This window comes from Papilio machaon, chromosome 8, assembly GCF_912999745.1.
Source record: "Papilio machaon chromosome 8, ilPapMach1.1, whole genome shotgun sequence".
NCBI lineage: Eukaryota > Metazoa > Arthropoda > Insecta > Lepidoptera > Papilionidae > Papilio > Papilio machaon.
Window position 1 is genome coordinate 4,381,478 of NC_059993.1, and position 13,834 is coordinate 4,395,311.

The 13,834-nt window shown below is 35.7% G+C and overlaps 1 protein-coding gene across 1 annotated transcript; it reads left to right on the forward strand.

The window, feature by feature from the left end:
- Positions 1 to 1,095: 1,095 nt before the first annotated feature.
- LOC123721196 lies at positions 1,096 to 9,891 on the forward strand. Its single transcript, XM_045679070.1, has 4 exons — positions 1,096 to 1,139; positions 1,357 to 3,062; positions 9,152 to 9,540; positions 9,877 to 9,891. The coding sequence occupies exons 1-4, from the start codon at positions 1,096 to 1,098 to the stop codon at positions 9,889 to 9,891; spliced, it is 2,154 nt and encodes a 717-aa protein (XP_045535026.1).
- Positions 9,892 to 13,834: the final 3,943 nt, after the last annotated feature.

A 13,834-nucleotide genomic window follows, 5' to 3' on the forward strand; every position in this document is an offset into this window, starting at 1 on the left:
TCGATAGTACCTGGGGACTATGAAGTTCAATCCAGTGATTGGTGGAGGGGTCCAAAAGGTGTTCAGCTATAGCCGACTTCTGAGGATCGTTGTTTTTAACAGCTCGTATATGTTCCTTTATGCGACTGGTGATGGTGCGCTTGGTTTGTCCTATATACGAGCTGCCGCAGCTGCAGTTGATTTTGTAGACACCGGGTGTTTCAAACGGAATACGGTCTTTGGGCGATCGCAGTTTTTGTGCTATCTTACTGTCAGGGGTAAAAATAGTTTTTATTGCGTATTTGCTCAAAACCTTCGACAGTTTGTCAGTTACTCCTCTGACGTACGGCAAAAAAGCAGGCTGTCTTGCCACCTCCATCGGCCTATTCCGTCTGTGTCGTCGTGCTTTCAGCTTTCCATCATATCCATTCCGCCGCAGTACGTTCGACAAATGTTCGAGTTCACCTGGTAAGTGATCTTTGTCACAAAGATCATGGGCTCGATTCACTAGTGACGTCACTACAGCGTTCAGGTGTAGTGGATGATGGTGTGAGCTCGCGCGAAGGTACCTGTCAGTGTGAGTTGGCTTCCGGTACACAGAGTGGCCGAGTGATCCATCCGGTCGAACCTTAACTAAAACGTCCAAAAAAGGTAGTTTCCTCTCTTTTTCTACCTCACAGGTGAACTTTATTTTGTCGTGGATGCTGTTGAGATATGACAAGTAACACTCGATGTCTGCCTGGTTACCCCTCATAATACAAAAAACGTCATCTACGTATCTTTTCCACAGTTTAACTGGTGATGGTGTGGCTGTGATGGCAATGTTTTCAAAATGTTCCATCCAGATGTTAGCAACTACGGGGGCAACAGGGCTTCCCATAGCCACGCCATCAATCTGTTTATAATACTGACCATTGTACAGAAAGTAACTCGTAACCAAGCAGTGTTCAAGTAACTTGGCATATTCCATCGGGATGTTATTTTTATTCAGAATCACCTTTATGACATCTATACTATCTTTAATGGGTACATTGGTGAAGAGCGAATCGACGTCGAAACTGACCATGATCTCCACGAAAGTTTGAAGTTATATATCGAAAACCGGTACGGGCCGGAATGTGTAAACAAAATACGTCAACTAGAACGCGCGCGGAAGAAGAGTGAGTGTATTCGTGTTTCGGTCGAATTTTTAATAAAGTGTCGGGACAATAATGTTATACCGAAATGTGTTCGAATTAAACCACGTTTAGACATACACGGTTCCGCGAGTATTCTGCATAATGCGAGTGTAAAATTGTTGCGGAGACTGATACGCAATAACCGCTACTTATTTGACAAAGCCCAGTGTGAGTTATATTGTTTACATCTGGAGTGCAGTGAGTTGTTGACAAGCAGTGATTTTGATCTATGTGACCGCATAACCTATCTACAAGCACAACGTACTAGTGAACTCCGTACTACGAAGCTCGAACGTAAGTTTAGTTTTTTGGTTGATAAAAAATCGCAGAGAGAAAGTATTGGAGGTAGCTATGACATCACAAAAACGGTCATAAATTTATCAAATAAAGAGCTTAGTCCATCGGCAGTTAACATTCTCGAAAAGGGATTGAACTTTGCACCGTCACCTAGGCGCATACCGTACGAGAAAGTGATAGGTGGTATAGAGGAAGCCATTAGTCGAAACAAGTTAAAGACAACTGACGCAGACATATTAAGACAGGATGTGGCGGTCATATTACGTAAGGCAAAACTTCCTCCCAAGAATGTTACTATTAAAGAACTGTCCGCAATCAAAGAACTTCGCACTGACCCCGACATATTAGTATTAAAGGCAGATAAAGGCAATGCGACGGTTGTTATGAATGTTAGCGACTATGATAATAAAATCAACACTTTGCTAAATGATTCTTCTACTTATCAACTCATGAATAACAACCCTACGCAACGAGTGAATCGGGAAACCCTAGCTTTAATCAACAAACATAAAGATGTACTGCCATCAGACGTCCATAAGCATCTAATACAGCCTAGAATAGTGCAGCCCCCTAAACTGTATGGTTTGCCGAAGGTCCATAAAGACAATGTCCCACTCAGACCCATAGTGAGCCAAATTGACTCACCCACGTATTACCTGGCAAAACATGTTGCGAATGTGCTGCAACCTTTAGTGGGTCGTACAACATCTCACGTGAAGAATTCTCGACATGTCGTAAACATCTTAAAAGACACTAGAGTTGAAGCGGATGAGATCATGGTCAGTTTCGACGTCGATTCGCTCTTCACCAATGTACCCATTAAAGATAGTATAGATGTCATAAAGGTGATTCTGAATAAAAATAACATCCCGATGGAATATGCCAAGTTACTTGAACACTGCTTGGTTACGAGTTACTTTCTGTACAATGGTCAGTATTATAAACAGATTGATGGCGTGGCTATGGGAAGCCCTGTTGCCCCCGTAGTTGCTAACATCTGGATGGAACATTTTGAAAACATTGCCATCACAGCCACACCATCACCAGTTAAACTGTGGAAAAGATACGTAGATGACGTTTTTTGTATTATGAGGGGTAACCAGGCAGACATCGAGTGTTACTTGTCATATCTCAACAGCATCCACGACAAAATAAAGTTCACCTGTGAGGTAGAAAAAGAGAGGAAACTACCTTTTTTGGACGTTTTAGTTAAGGTTCGACCGGATGGATCACTCGGCCACTCTGTGTACCGGAAGCCAACTCACACTGACAGGTACCTTCACGCGAGCTCACACCATCATCCACTACACCTGAACGCTGTAGTGACGTCACTAGTGAATCGAGCCCATGATCTTTGTGACAAAGATCACTTACCAGGTGAACTCGAACATTTGTCGAACGTACTGCGGCGGAATGGATATGATGGAAAGCTGAAAGCACGACGACACAGACGGAATAGGCCGATGGAGGTGGCAAGACAGCCTGCTTTTTTGCCGTACGTCAGAGGAGTAACTGACAAACTGTCGAAGGTTTTGAGCAAATACGCAATAAAAACTATTTTTACCCCTGACAGTAAGATAGCACAAAAACTGCGATCGCCCAAAGACCGTATTCCGTTTGAAACACCCTGTAGTGTTTGTGTCTATGGAATAGATACAATTCACTGTCTCATGTACCACACTGGAGGGACAGCTGTCTCTGGGTAGTTGAGTGACGAACGCGGTACGAAGCGGACGTGCGCCTGCGCTCCAGTGTGGTAGTGGTGAGCCAGTGTCTGTCCTTAATCATCTTAAGGGACCCTATGGTCCTACAAATGGCGACGAGGTGAAAAAAAAAAAAAAAAAAACAAAATAGAAAATTGGTAACTATGTCCGTATTTTGCGCCCTAAGTAATAAAATACTTGTGTGTAAATTAAAACATTGCAATCAAGATATTTAATTTTATGCCTAAAAGTAGAGTACAATTATTATAGATTTCATAATAGAAGAAAGATGACAATATGATACGGGGAACATTAGTTTACAGTATTATCCGATTTTATAAGTTGTATACGTGTAAAATAGTAATGATGATTTATTGCAAGCATGCGATATCACTTCCGCCGTCGTTATCTATTTATTATGATGAGTAGGAATATTTGTCTATTAAAGTTTAGTTCACAAAAATTTTAATTGTCAATAATATTTACAAATTATTACAGCTAACTGTAAAAAAATAATTGTAAAAAAAAGCGATTGAAATTATTGTAAATTATTATACCTTCGAGTACTTACAATATCAATCTTCATAAGTGTAAGGAACGTCAATAAAAGGCGGGGTCAACGGGTGGCCTGATTTATTTGTAAAGATGTTTTAAATCTGTTATATTAATCTACTCACTATTTGGTCATCAAATATTCTCTGTAACGAGACACATCAAATGCTACAATAAGTATCAACTGACATATTTATTTTGTTCAGAAATAATTATATTTCTGGCAAAGGTATTTGTGAATCTTCTTCAACGAACCGTTCTAGGATCTAAGACAGTGTCATACGAAATATGGGTCTATTATCTATTAACTGCAACTAAGTATTTCACGTAAAATGACAGGTACAGGCCGTATTTTGAAAATCGGCTATCATTTTAACTAAAACTAGCTTTTACCCGCGACTTTGTCCGCGCGGAATGAAGGGATAGAAAACGAGGTAAAAATAATCCTATGTCCGTTTCCTGGTTCTGAGCTGCCTGCCCACCAATTTTCAGTCAAATCGATTCAGCCGTTCTTGAGTTATAAATGGTGTAACTGATGCGACTTTCTTTTATACATATAGATAATACAGATATGTAGTGCTCTGGATTTCCATTAAATTGGTGATATATCTTCGTCTATTTTGGATATCCATTAAATTGGATATATGAATGCGTAAATAGGTAAACCTAATAAGGTACCTTCGGAGTATTGAAAAGTATACATTTATAATTTGGGTTTCTATTAAATTAGAGATATTCTAAACTATTTTATTACATTGTACAAAATGAAATTCATTAGGTTGAATTTAACGTGTCTCGGACTTCTTTTAAATAAGAAGTATTAGTAAAAACAAAAGAACTTTCATTAAATTGAAGGTATTTTAGATTTTAGATTTAAATCGAACATTTTCAGTAGGATGCAGCTGATATTGCAACGACTGCTAAAAAGAGAGGTACATTATTACAATAGCGAAGATAATTTGTTTGTTTACAACAAAAAAAAGTATACGCTAAAACGAGAAAAAATGAAGAAAGAGATAGAATAATTGTGTTAGTGTAATTATGATTTTTGCGTATATTGAAAGATTGTTTTAAAATAAATCGAATGTCGTTGAAAATAAGTCAAAACATATTCTTACTAATTGACTATAACGATTTTATAGGTGATAAGAAAGATAGAAGACATCACCCGCAATCGGTTGTTTTCGTTATGTCGTGGTCATGTGACGTACACTCTGTACACTGAGAGCAATTTAACTTTATTTAACATATAACATTAGATCCGACGATATATCATTAGATGCTAGAAGTTATCGATGGCATCTCAGTTGTATAGTTTGATGCGTTGAGATGTATCACTGGATTGGTTATATAGTTTATTTATCAATGTTACAATAAGTTCCCTCTGATGTTAAGAAGTTTTATTGATAAACCTATGTTAATAAATAAAAAAGTAGTTAATACTAAAGTCTGTTCGTGGGTCCTTAGCAAAAAAAAAATATATATATATATTACCAAATTATACGTAAAATTAAATGTTCAATTGTGGGAGCATGAGCAAATGAATATACGGGTGCAAATAGTAACAGATACATGTAAATACTGCACAAAAGTTTTGATTATTTTCTTTTGAATATTACCAGGTCTCACAGTTTAATAGAAAATTTGTGTTGTCTAAATTTAGTTAACTCTAATTCCGTGACGTCGGAATGTCGATAAAAAAAATGACTGAAAAGGTAATTTGTCCATCATTGTCAGTGTAGTATACAAGTGTGTGTAACTAGTGCACGCTGTCATGTGTATTGTACAGGCAGTAGTACATCGGCCCAATCGTCTAAGTTTTATTTGAATTTAAAATATAACTAAACTATAGATAGGTTTAGCGTTCGCCCGTGATTTCGTAAGCGCAAAAAATATAGCCTAGGTTCTATTGATAGTCTCGACAAAATCGGTCCATGCGATTCGGAGATTATTCATATGGCCATTTGCCTGATTGTCCCTTATAATATAAAAAAAAAATTAACTTTAACTGTCAACTTTAACTTACGTTAAATTTTTATTAATTAACGGCTTTAACGATTAACGAAGTTACATTTTTATTTAACGAATTAAAGATTAACGAAGTTAACTTTTGCTTATCTGTGCCCAGCTGTGACCAGGACCATAACAGGTTCACAAATTATTAGCATCCTGAAGGAACTCTTTAGTCGACTGGGTTATCCACATTCAATCACTGCAGATTGTAAATGAGCCAGCAGTTTGTAAATGAAGAGTTTAAAACTTTTTGTGAAGATTGCAACATTAAACTTTTAGTACTGTTCCATATTGGCCGCAAATGAATGGGGAAGTCGAGCTTCAAAATAGGGATATCTTAAAGTACCTTAGAATAAGTGTAAGCGAAAAGAGACACGAAAATAAGAGAAACATTATATTAGTATTTTATGATGTATAACTCTACTCCTCACTCAGTAACAGGAAAGACCCCTTCAGAACTTTTCTTTAAACGAAAGAATAGGGATAAGATTCGATGCTACATGATATTATTATTATTATTCGGGTTAGTTTCGACATACAACATTTTTCAATTATTTAATTCAATACTTAATTTTGACATTAAGCTTGAGTGTTGTTGATACGCCGGCTTGATAATACATCATGGCGTCGGTCGGAACGCTGAGTGATTAGTGAATTGATACATACTTAAACCAATGATCTTATGACTTATGATAACATTGATACTTAGTAAAGAAACAACTGCAATTCAAAAAAAAGAAAAGGAAATGGATTAGCTAAGTGTACATTTGATTAACACATAATTATCGTGATTAAGTAGTAAATACTTTATTGGCATGGCCGTTTGTTTTATATGAAATTTATGCATAATAATGCATATTATTATGCAAAATAATGAAAAAAATTTAGATTTCAACTTAATTTAAGGTTAATCTATATACTTTTCTTCGTACTATTCATGGCGATCATAGTATATCTTCGAGGGGAGTTCATTGCAGCCACTGATAGTGACAATGACTCACACTTTTGTTGTTTTGTTTTGTATTTTCTGTACTACAAAATATATCTAAATTATACGTAAAATGTTTGTTAGAAACAAGACCTACCGTTCTCCTATATCAGTTGTTAATTATTGCAGATATCCATTAAGTTGGTTGTACAGTCACATGCACGGAAATGTAAACATTGTTCTTGTTATGACGACATGACTTCTGATGACGTTGTTCGATGAGTACATCATTTAATCAGATGATGTAAATTTCTTTTAATTTAATTAATTTTTATGACTACCATTAGGTTTAGGTTTAAAGATCTTTATTTCTCATAAAAAAAAAAGGAGTAGATATGTTCGGAACCGTACCGCCGTGCGTAAACAACTTCTGTAAATCCGTACTCGTAATTTTATTAAAAAAAATAGTTATGAGTAATTGCACTTATTTAAAGTAATACTTATAGTTTTTATGTGCGTTGTAAGGAAGGTGTAAGTTTAAAGCGTTTGCTATAAACAAATGTTTTGTGAAGTTTTTAAATGTTATTAAACTATGCTGAACAATTATTGATATACCCGAAAAATAAATATGTATATCATACAGGCTTGCGGATTAATACGTAATATAGATACAGAATATAGGATGAATATAAAGCAAAATAAACCTTAACACAACTATAGAAGAGAATCTAACTTGACAGAAATGACAAAGTTATATATGTAGAAAATATTGAGAGATTATTACAGTTCAGCGATGATATATGATTTAAGTTTATTTTTGAAAGCATTAATATTGTTACAATTCTTTATCTCGTCTGACAGTTGTTAAACATTTGAACGTCTTCGAACGAAATAGTTTTATTCCATAGATAGTTCGCGGAGTAATAGATTTAATTTGTGTTTGTTACGTCAGTTATGTTTGTTATCTCTTTTTTCGAGTTTAATGTTAGACTTAATGTTTTTATTTGTTATGTTCATTATGAGAGTACAAGTCTTAAATTTAAACATTTGAGTGACATTAAGTAATTTTGTTTGTTATAAAGTTCATTAGTTGGAGTTCGGTAGTCAAAAAATTAAATTGGTGGTAATGAATTTCAGTAGATGTGAATACATTAAATTGGATTAATACAGTGTCAATGAACACAGAGAATTCCATTCAATTGGAATTGAGGTTACCATTAAATTGGAAACACTTAGGTTACCATTAAATTGGAAACACTTAGGTTACCATTAAATTGGAAACACTTAGATTACCATTTAATTGGAAACAGTTAGGTTACCATTAAATTGGAAACAGTTAGGTTACCATTAAATTGGAAACACTTAGGTTACCATTAAATTGGAAACACTTAGATTACTATTAAATTGGAAACAGTTAGGTAACCATTAAATTGGAAACACTTAGATTACCATTTAATTGGAAACAGTTAGGTTACCATTTAATTGGAAACACTTAGATTACCATTAAATTGGAAACAGTTAGGTTACCATTAAATTGGAAACACTTAGATTACCATTAAATTGGAAACACTTAGATTACCATTAAATTGGAAACACTTAGATTACCATTTAATTGGAAACACTTAGATTACCATTAAATTGGAAACAGTTAGGTAACCATTAAATTGGAAACACTTAGATTACCATTAAATTGGAAACACTTCGGTTACCATTAAATTGGAAACACTTCGGTTACCATTAAATTGGAAACACTTCGGTTACCATTAAATTGGAAACACTTCGGTTACCATTAAATTGGAAACACTTAGGTTACCATTAAATTGGAAACACTTCGGTTACCATTAAATTGGAAACACTTCGGTTACCATTAAATTGGAAACACTTCGGTTACCATTAAATTGGAAACACTTAGGTTACCATTAAATTGGAAACACTTCGGTTACCATTAAATTGGAACACTTCTATTGCTGACTACAGAGAATTCCATTCAATTGGAATTGAGGTTGCCCCAAAGGACTCGAAATTTATGTTAAAGAATTAGATAGGACAAACAAACTTGCAAGTACATTTATCTCTACGCCTCATGTAGTCGGAACTACATGTCACGGTAAGGAATGAAGAAACTGGACAAATACTAAGAATGAACGTTACACATCTAAAAAGAGTGGAAGGGGAATGGAAATGTAATGGAAATTTAAATGAAGATACATCAAACATTAATGAATGAAACAATCTGGTTGGAAATTATTAATTTATAATTACAGTAAAAAATATATATAAGATGTTGATTGAGTTGAAAATAATAATAAAATAAAACTTGTTAACAAGGAAGGGATGTAGTGTTTGTGTCTATGGAATAGATACAATTCACTGTCTCATGTACCACACTGGAGGGACAGCTGTCTCTGGGTAGTTGAGTGACGAACGCGGTACGAAGCGGACGTGCGCCTGCGCTCCAGTGTGGTAGTGGTGAGCCAGTGTCTGTCCTTAATCATCTTAAGGGACCCTATGGTCCTACACACCCGGTGTCTACAAAATCAACTGCAGCTGCGGCAGCTCGTATATAGGACAAACCAAGCGCACCATCACCAGTCGCATAAAGGAACATATACGAGCTGTTAAAAACAACGATCCTCAGAAGTCGGCTATAGCTGAACACCTTTTGGACCCCTCCACCAATCACTGGATTGAACTTCATAGTCCCCAGGTACTATCGACAGAACGCCACTACATACCAAGATTGGTAAGAGAAGCGATTGAAATTGCTAAATGCAAAAACTTCAATCGCGAAGATGGGTTTAAATTGTCGAGTGCCTGGAATCCAGTGATTCAGTATTACAACAAGACTGGACAGCAACCGACTTCGAGTACGCGCACAAATGTGGACACAGTGAGTGTAGTTTGTCGACAAACAAAAATAACATCGAGTGCGGACTTAATGTGCAGTGAGAACGCGGACAGTGGTAGTGGTCGCCGAATCAGGAAGAAGGTAGACCGATACGGCTATCTTTAACATTTTTTACACTACCGCACAACACCAGTCAACCCGTGAACATGGCGCATGCAACTGTGCCGAAATATCGGGAGCTCAAACAGCCTAATCGTGGTAAGAATCCCGTTTCTTACGAACATTACATTATAAAGTGATTCACTTGTTCGTTTGTATTTATTCTCAAAATATGAAAATATAAAAGTGTATTTATTATGTAATAAATGTTAACTTTAGATGCAGAAAAGTTAATTATTAAATTTCTAACATATTTCTGTGACAATTAAGTCAATGGTAAAAAGTTTAAACAATATTTTACTTCATAATAAAGAAGCACGGTAATAATTGGTTCATTATAACATTTACGTGTGACTCCGCTTGGACACACGCCCTGTACAAGTTTAACCAACTTCCTCTTTTGCGTTACACAGTAAATTCATTTCCTTTAGCAGCTGCCCGAAGCTGCAAACAAGGTAGCTAACTAAATTGTTTACAGTTAACCTCTTTTGAAATATTGTACATTTTCGACCATTATTAGAATACTTGTTTAGTATATGTTTAATTCTGTTTAGTTATAAAAACTAAACATAAAATTAGTATGTCCTTACTAATAGCCTACATTAGAACATTGAACGTAAAATAATCCTAACTTATTTTAATCCTGGCAACTTAAAACCTGCGTCAGTGGTTCAGGGGTTAAGCACTTGACTTACAATCTGCAGGTTCTGGGTTCGAATCCCACCATGTACCAATGTGTCTTACATATATTCATTTATCCTGATCGTGATGCAATATGCCCATATCTCAGGAGAAATTCATTAATACATGTGAAGTCAACCAATACACACTCGGCCAGCGTGGTTGACTATGACCTAGTCATCCCTAACTTGGAGTAGGCTCCGAGCACTTCGGTGGAGACGTATAGCGAGTTGATGATGATGAACTTAAAACCTATGTAAGGTAAATTATTTATAAATATTTGCTAAAGAATTCTAAATTTTTTTTAATCTCTGCCTTTTACCACTACACTGAGTAATGTTTAACGTTTGAGAGAATACGTGGAAAGAGCAAAACTTTATCTTCCATTCCATATGATAAAGACTTATCGACGCCAAGAGGACGTAAGTAAAATAGATGGATAAGAAAAATTGCCGCTTCGGCACTATTGAGTCTCTCTATTGAATCGTACTTCTTTAACTTATTTTTTGTAGGAAAAGTTTGTGCGACGAATGCCTTTTATACTCTGAATTTACCATTACGCTTGCGTTTAAACTTTCGTTGAGTTACTATCAATAGAAAATGCAATTTTTACTATTTGTTAGGGTTCTAATATTCACTATTTTATTTGAGAAATAAAGTAATGAGTTAAATTGATGGTTCCTATGGTAGAGGAAGACCGGAGAAAGTTTGGATGGATCGTGCTAGAGAAGTATCTAGAACAGGAGTGAATTCATATTACGATGGCTGATAGATTTGTATGGAAGAATAGTACGTACTACGCTGTTATACTACAAGGAAAAAGGCAGGACAATGATGGTAGAAGTATGATAATATAATCTATTATCCTCTTATTCTTTTTGTTTATAATACAAGATGATACTTTACTTGAAGTCAACAATCTTGAGTTTTCCGTTACGCGTAATCTGTTGACTTTCAATATATTCGTGTGCCATCCATCACCATCAATCTTTTAAACAATGCATTTTCATATAATGTGAAACGATACTATATGAAATTGAATTGAAACATACTTTAGTGGTGATGCAGTATCATTATGTACCATTGAGTACATAAACTACATTTTATTATGTTACTAGCCTTTACCCGCGACTCCGTCCGCGCGGAATAAAAAATAGAAAACGGGGTAAAAATTATCCTATGTCCTATTCCTGGTTCTAAGCTACCTGCCCACCAATTTTTAGTCAAATCTATTCAGCCGTTCTTGAGTTATAAATAGTGTAACTAACACGAGTTTCTTTTATATATATAGATATAGATATAGATATAGATATAGATTTTGTAGTAGAAAGAATAAAAAAAATTTAGAAAATAGTTGGACTAAGACTTAATTTCTTATTATTGCCGTTGTTAAAAATTAGCAATTGAAAGACGTAAAATAGATTTATGTATTCGTCAAGTACAGATAGTTAAATTCAATCGGTGACGTAGAATTAATATGGCTCAGAATTTCACTTTACTAACTCTTGCAAAATATATTTTATTCGTGAAAAAGAAAGGTTGTAAATATATCTGCGTCTAACACGTCGAGGGAAATCAAATGACAATCATTAGTGAACATAACGTGCACTATGATGCAGGTGAAAGATATTTAAAAAAAATATAAACGAAATGAAAACGTGGAAAAGTTAAAAAATGTTTGAGCGTAGGTCGTCGCCTGTTTACACACCGTTCGTTCCGGCGGCAACTTCCGGCCGATGCACTTTAAAATATTTCACTTTAAAACGTTTTATACACAGCGCTGCGCTCAAATCAATTATTTATATATTTGGCTCATAAAATAACGTAATTAGTGTTTGCAATAACTTGAGTAGCGAATAACTTGAAAAGATTTAATTTATTGTTGAATTGTGAAGGGTCAGTTAATTAAAGAGTACATATAACAGAACGTATATATTAGGTCCTTACATATGAAATTGGCGTTTTTCGTACTGGCCACTTTAATCACGAATTTCTCCTCTTTGGTAAGGAATTCCAAATTCAAATTTGTACAGCTATAGACTCATGTATTTGTGGTTCGATGACCGTCATTAATTTGTTTTTTTTCTTCTGTTTTTTTCTGTTTGCGTCACTCATTTTACAAAATGGAAAACTTAAAATATTGCATTATTTACGAGTACGAGTTCCGCCGTGGCACTAGTGCTGCGGAAATGACTCGAAGGGTGAATGATGTGTATGGCGGTCGTGTTGCAAAAGAAAACACAGTTCGTTTTTGGTTCCAACGTTTTCGTTCTGGAAATTTCGATCTGCAGAACAAGCCCCGTGGACGGCCTGAGACTCAAGTTGATAATGAAGAGTTGAAGGCTATTGTGGAAGCGGATCCATCGCAAACCACGTCCGAGTTAGCTGCAGGCTGTGATGTTAGTGATAAAACTGTTTTAATTCACTTGAAGCAAATTGGGAAGATTAAAAAGCTTGAAATGTGGGTACCTCACGAATTGACTGAAGCAAACCGGCAAACGCGCGTCGACTGTTGCGTTACATTACTAAACCGGCACAATAATGAAGGTATTTTAAACCGAATCATTACCTGTGATGAAAAATGGGTTCTTTACGATAATCGGAAGCGCTCAGCACAATGGTTGGATCCTGGCCAGCCAGTCAAATCCTGCCCCAAGCGAAAATTAACCCCAAAAAAGTTACTTGTAAGCGTTTGGTGGACTAGTGCCGGTATTGTTCATTACAGTTTTCTCAAATCTGGCCAGACTATTACGGCTGATGTCTATTGTCAGCAATTGCAAACCATGATGGTAAAGCTAGCGGCTAAACAACCTAGGCTGGTCAATCGCTCCACGCCACTGCTGCTTCACGACAACGCTAGACCACACACTGCGCAACAGACGGCTACTAAATTAGAAGAGCTTCAATTGGAAAGTCTAAGACATCCTCCGTACTCCCCGGACCTTGCTCCAACAGATTACCATTTTTTTCGAAATTTGCATAACTTCTTGCAAGGGAAAAAATTCAACTCCGATGGGGCAGTCCAAATCGCCCTCAAAGATTTTATTGATTCCCGTCCGACTGGTTTTTTTAGTAAAGGGATCAATGAACTACCTATGAGATGGCAAAAGTGCATAGAAAATAATGGTTCATACTTTGATTAATTAAATATATTATATTAAAAAATATTCGACTTTTTGTTCCTCCCATACAAAACGCCAATTTCATATGTAAGGACCTAATATATGATAAACAAACACTAATATATGTATACGAATAACTAAAATGGATCTAATTAGTCTGGGTTAAGTCATGCATGCTATGAAAAGAAAAACATTGGTTTAACTCAAACAAAACGCATAATAAGTTTAGTTTGAAACCACGATGACTATGTGAATTTTATTCAATTAAATATCATTGTAATTTTGACACCAAAAGATGTTTCATATATAATTTGGCAATGGGCGAGATGATTTGTAATTCTAGAGAACTGAATACTTGGCAAATGCATGACAAA

Bases quoted from the DNA above. Each gene is read 5' to 3' on its own strand.
- LOC123721196 (XM_045679070.1), top strand. From the start codon at position 1,096: ATGTGTAAACAAAATACGTCAACTAGAACGCGCGCGGAAGAAGA. The intron at 1,140-1,356 runs GTGAGTGTATTC...TCTGGAGTGCAG, and splicing joins AGAACGCGCGCGGAAGAAGA to TGAGTTGTTGACAAGCAGTG. The intron at 3,063-9,151 runs GTATTCCGTTTG...AATCATCTTAAG, and splicing joins ACTGCGATCGCCCAAAGACC to GGACCCTATGGTCCTACACA.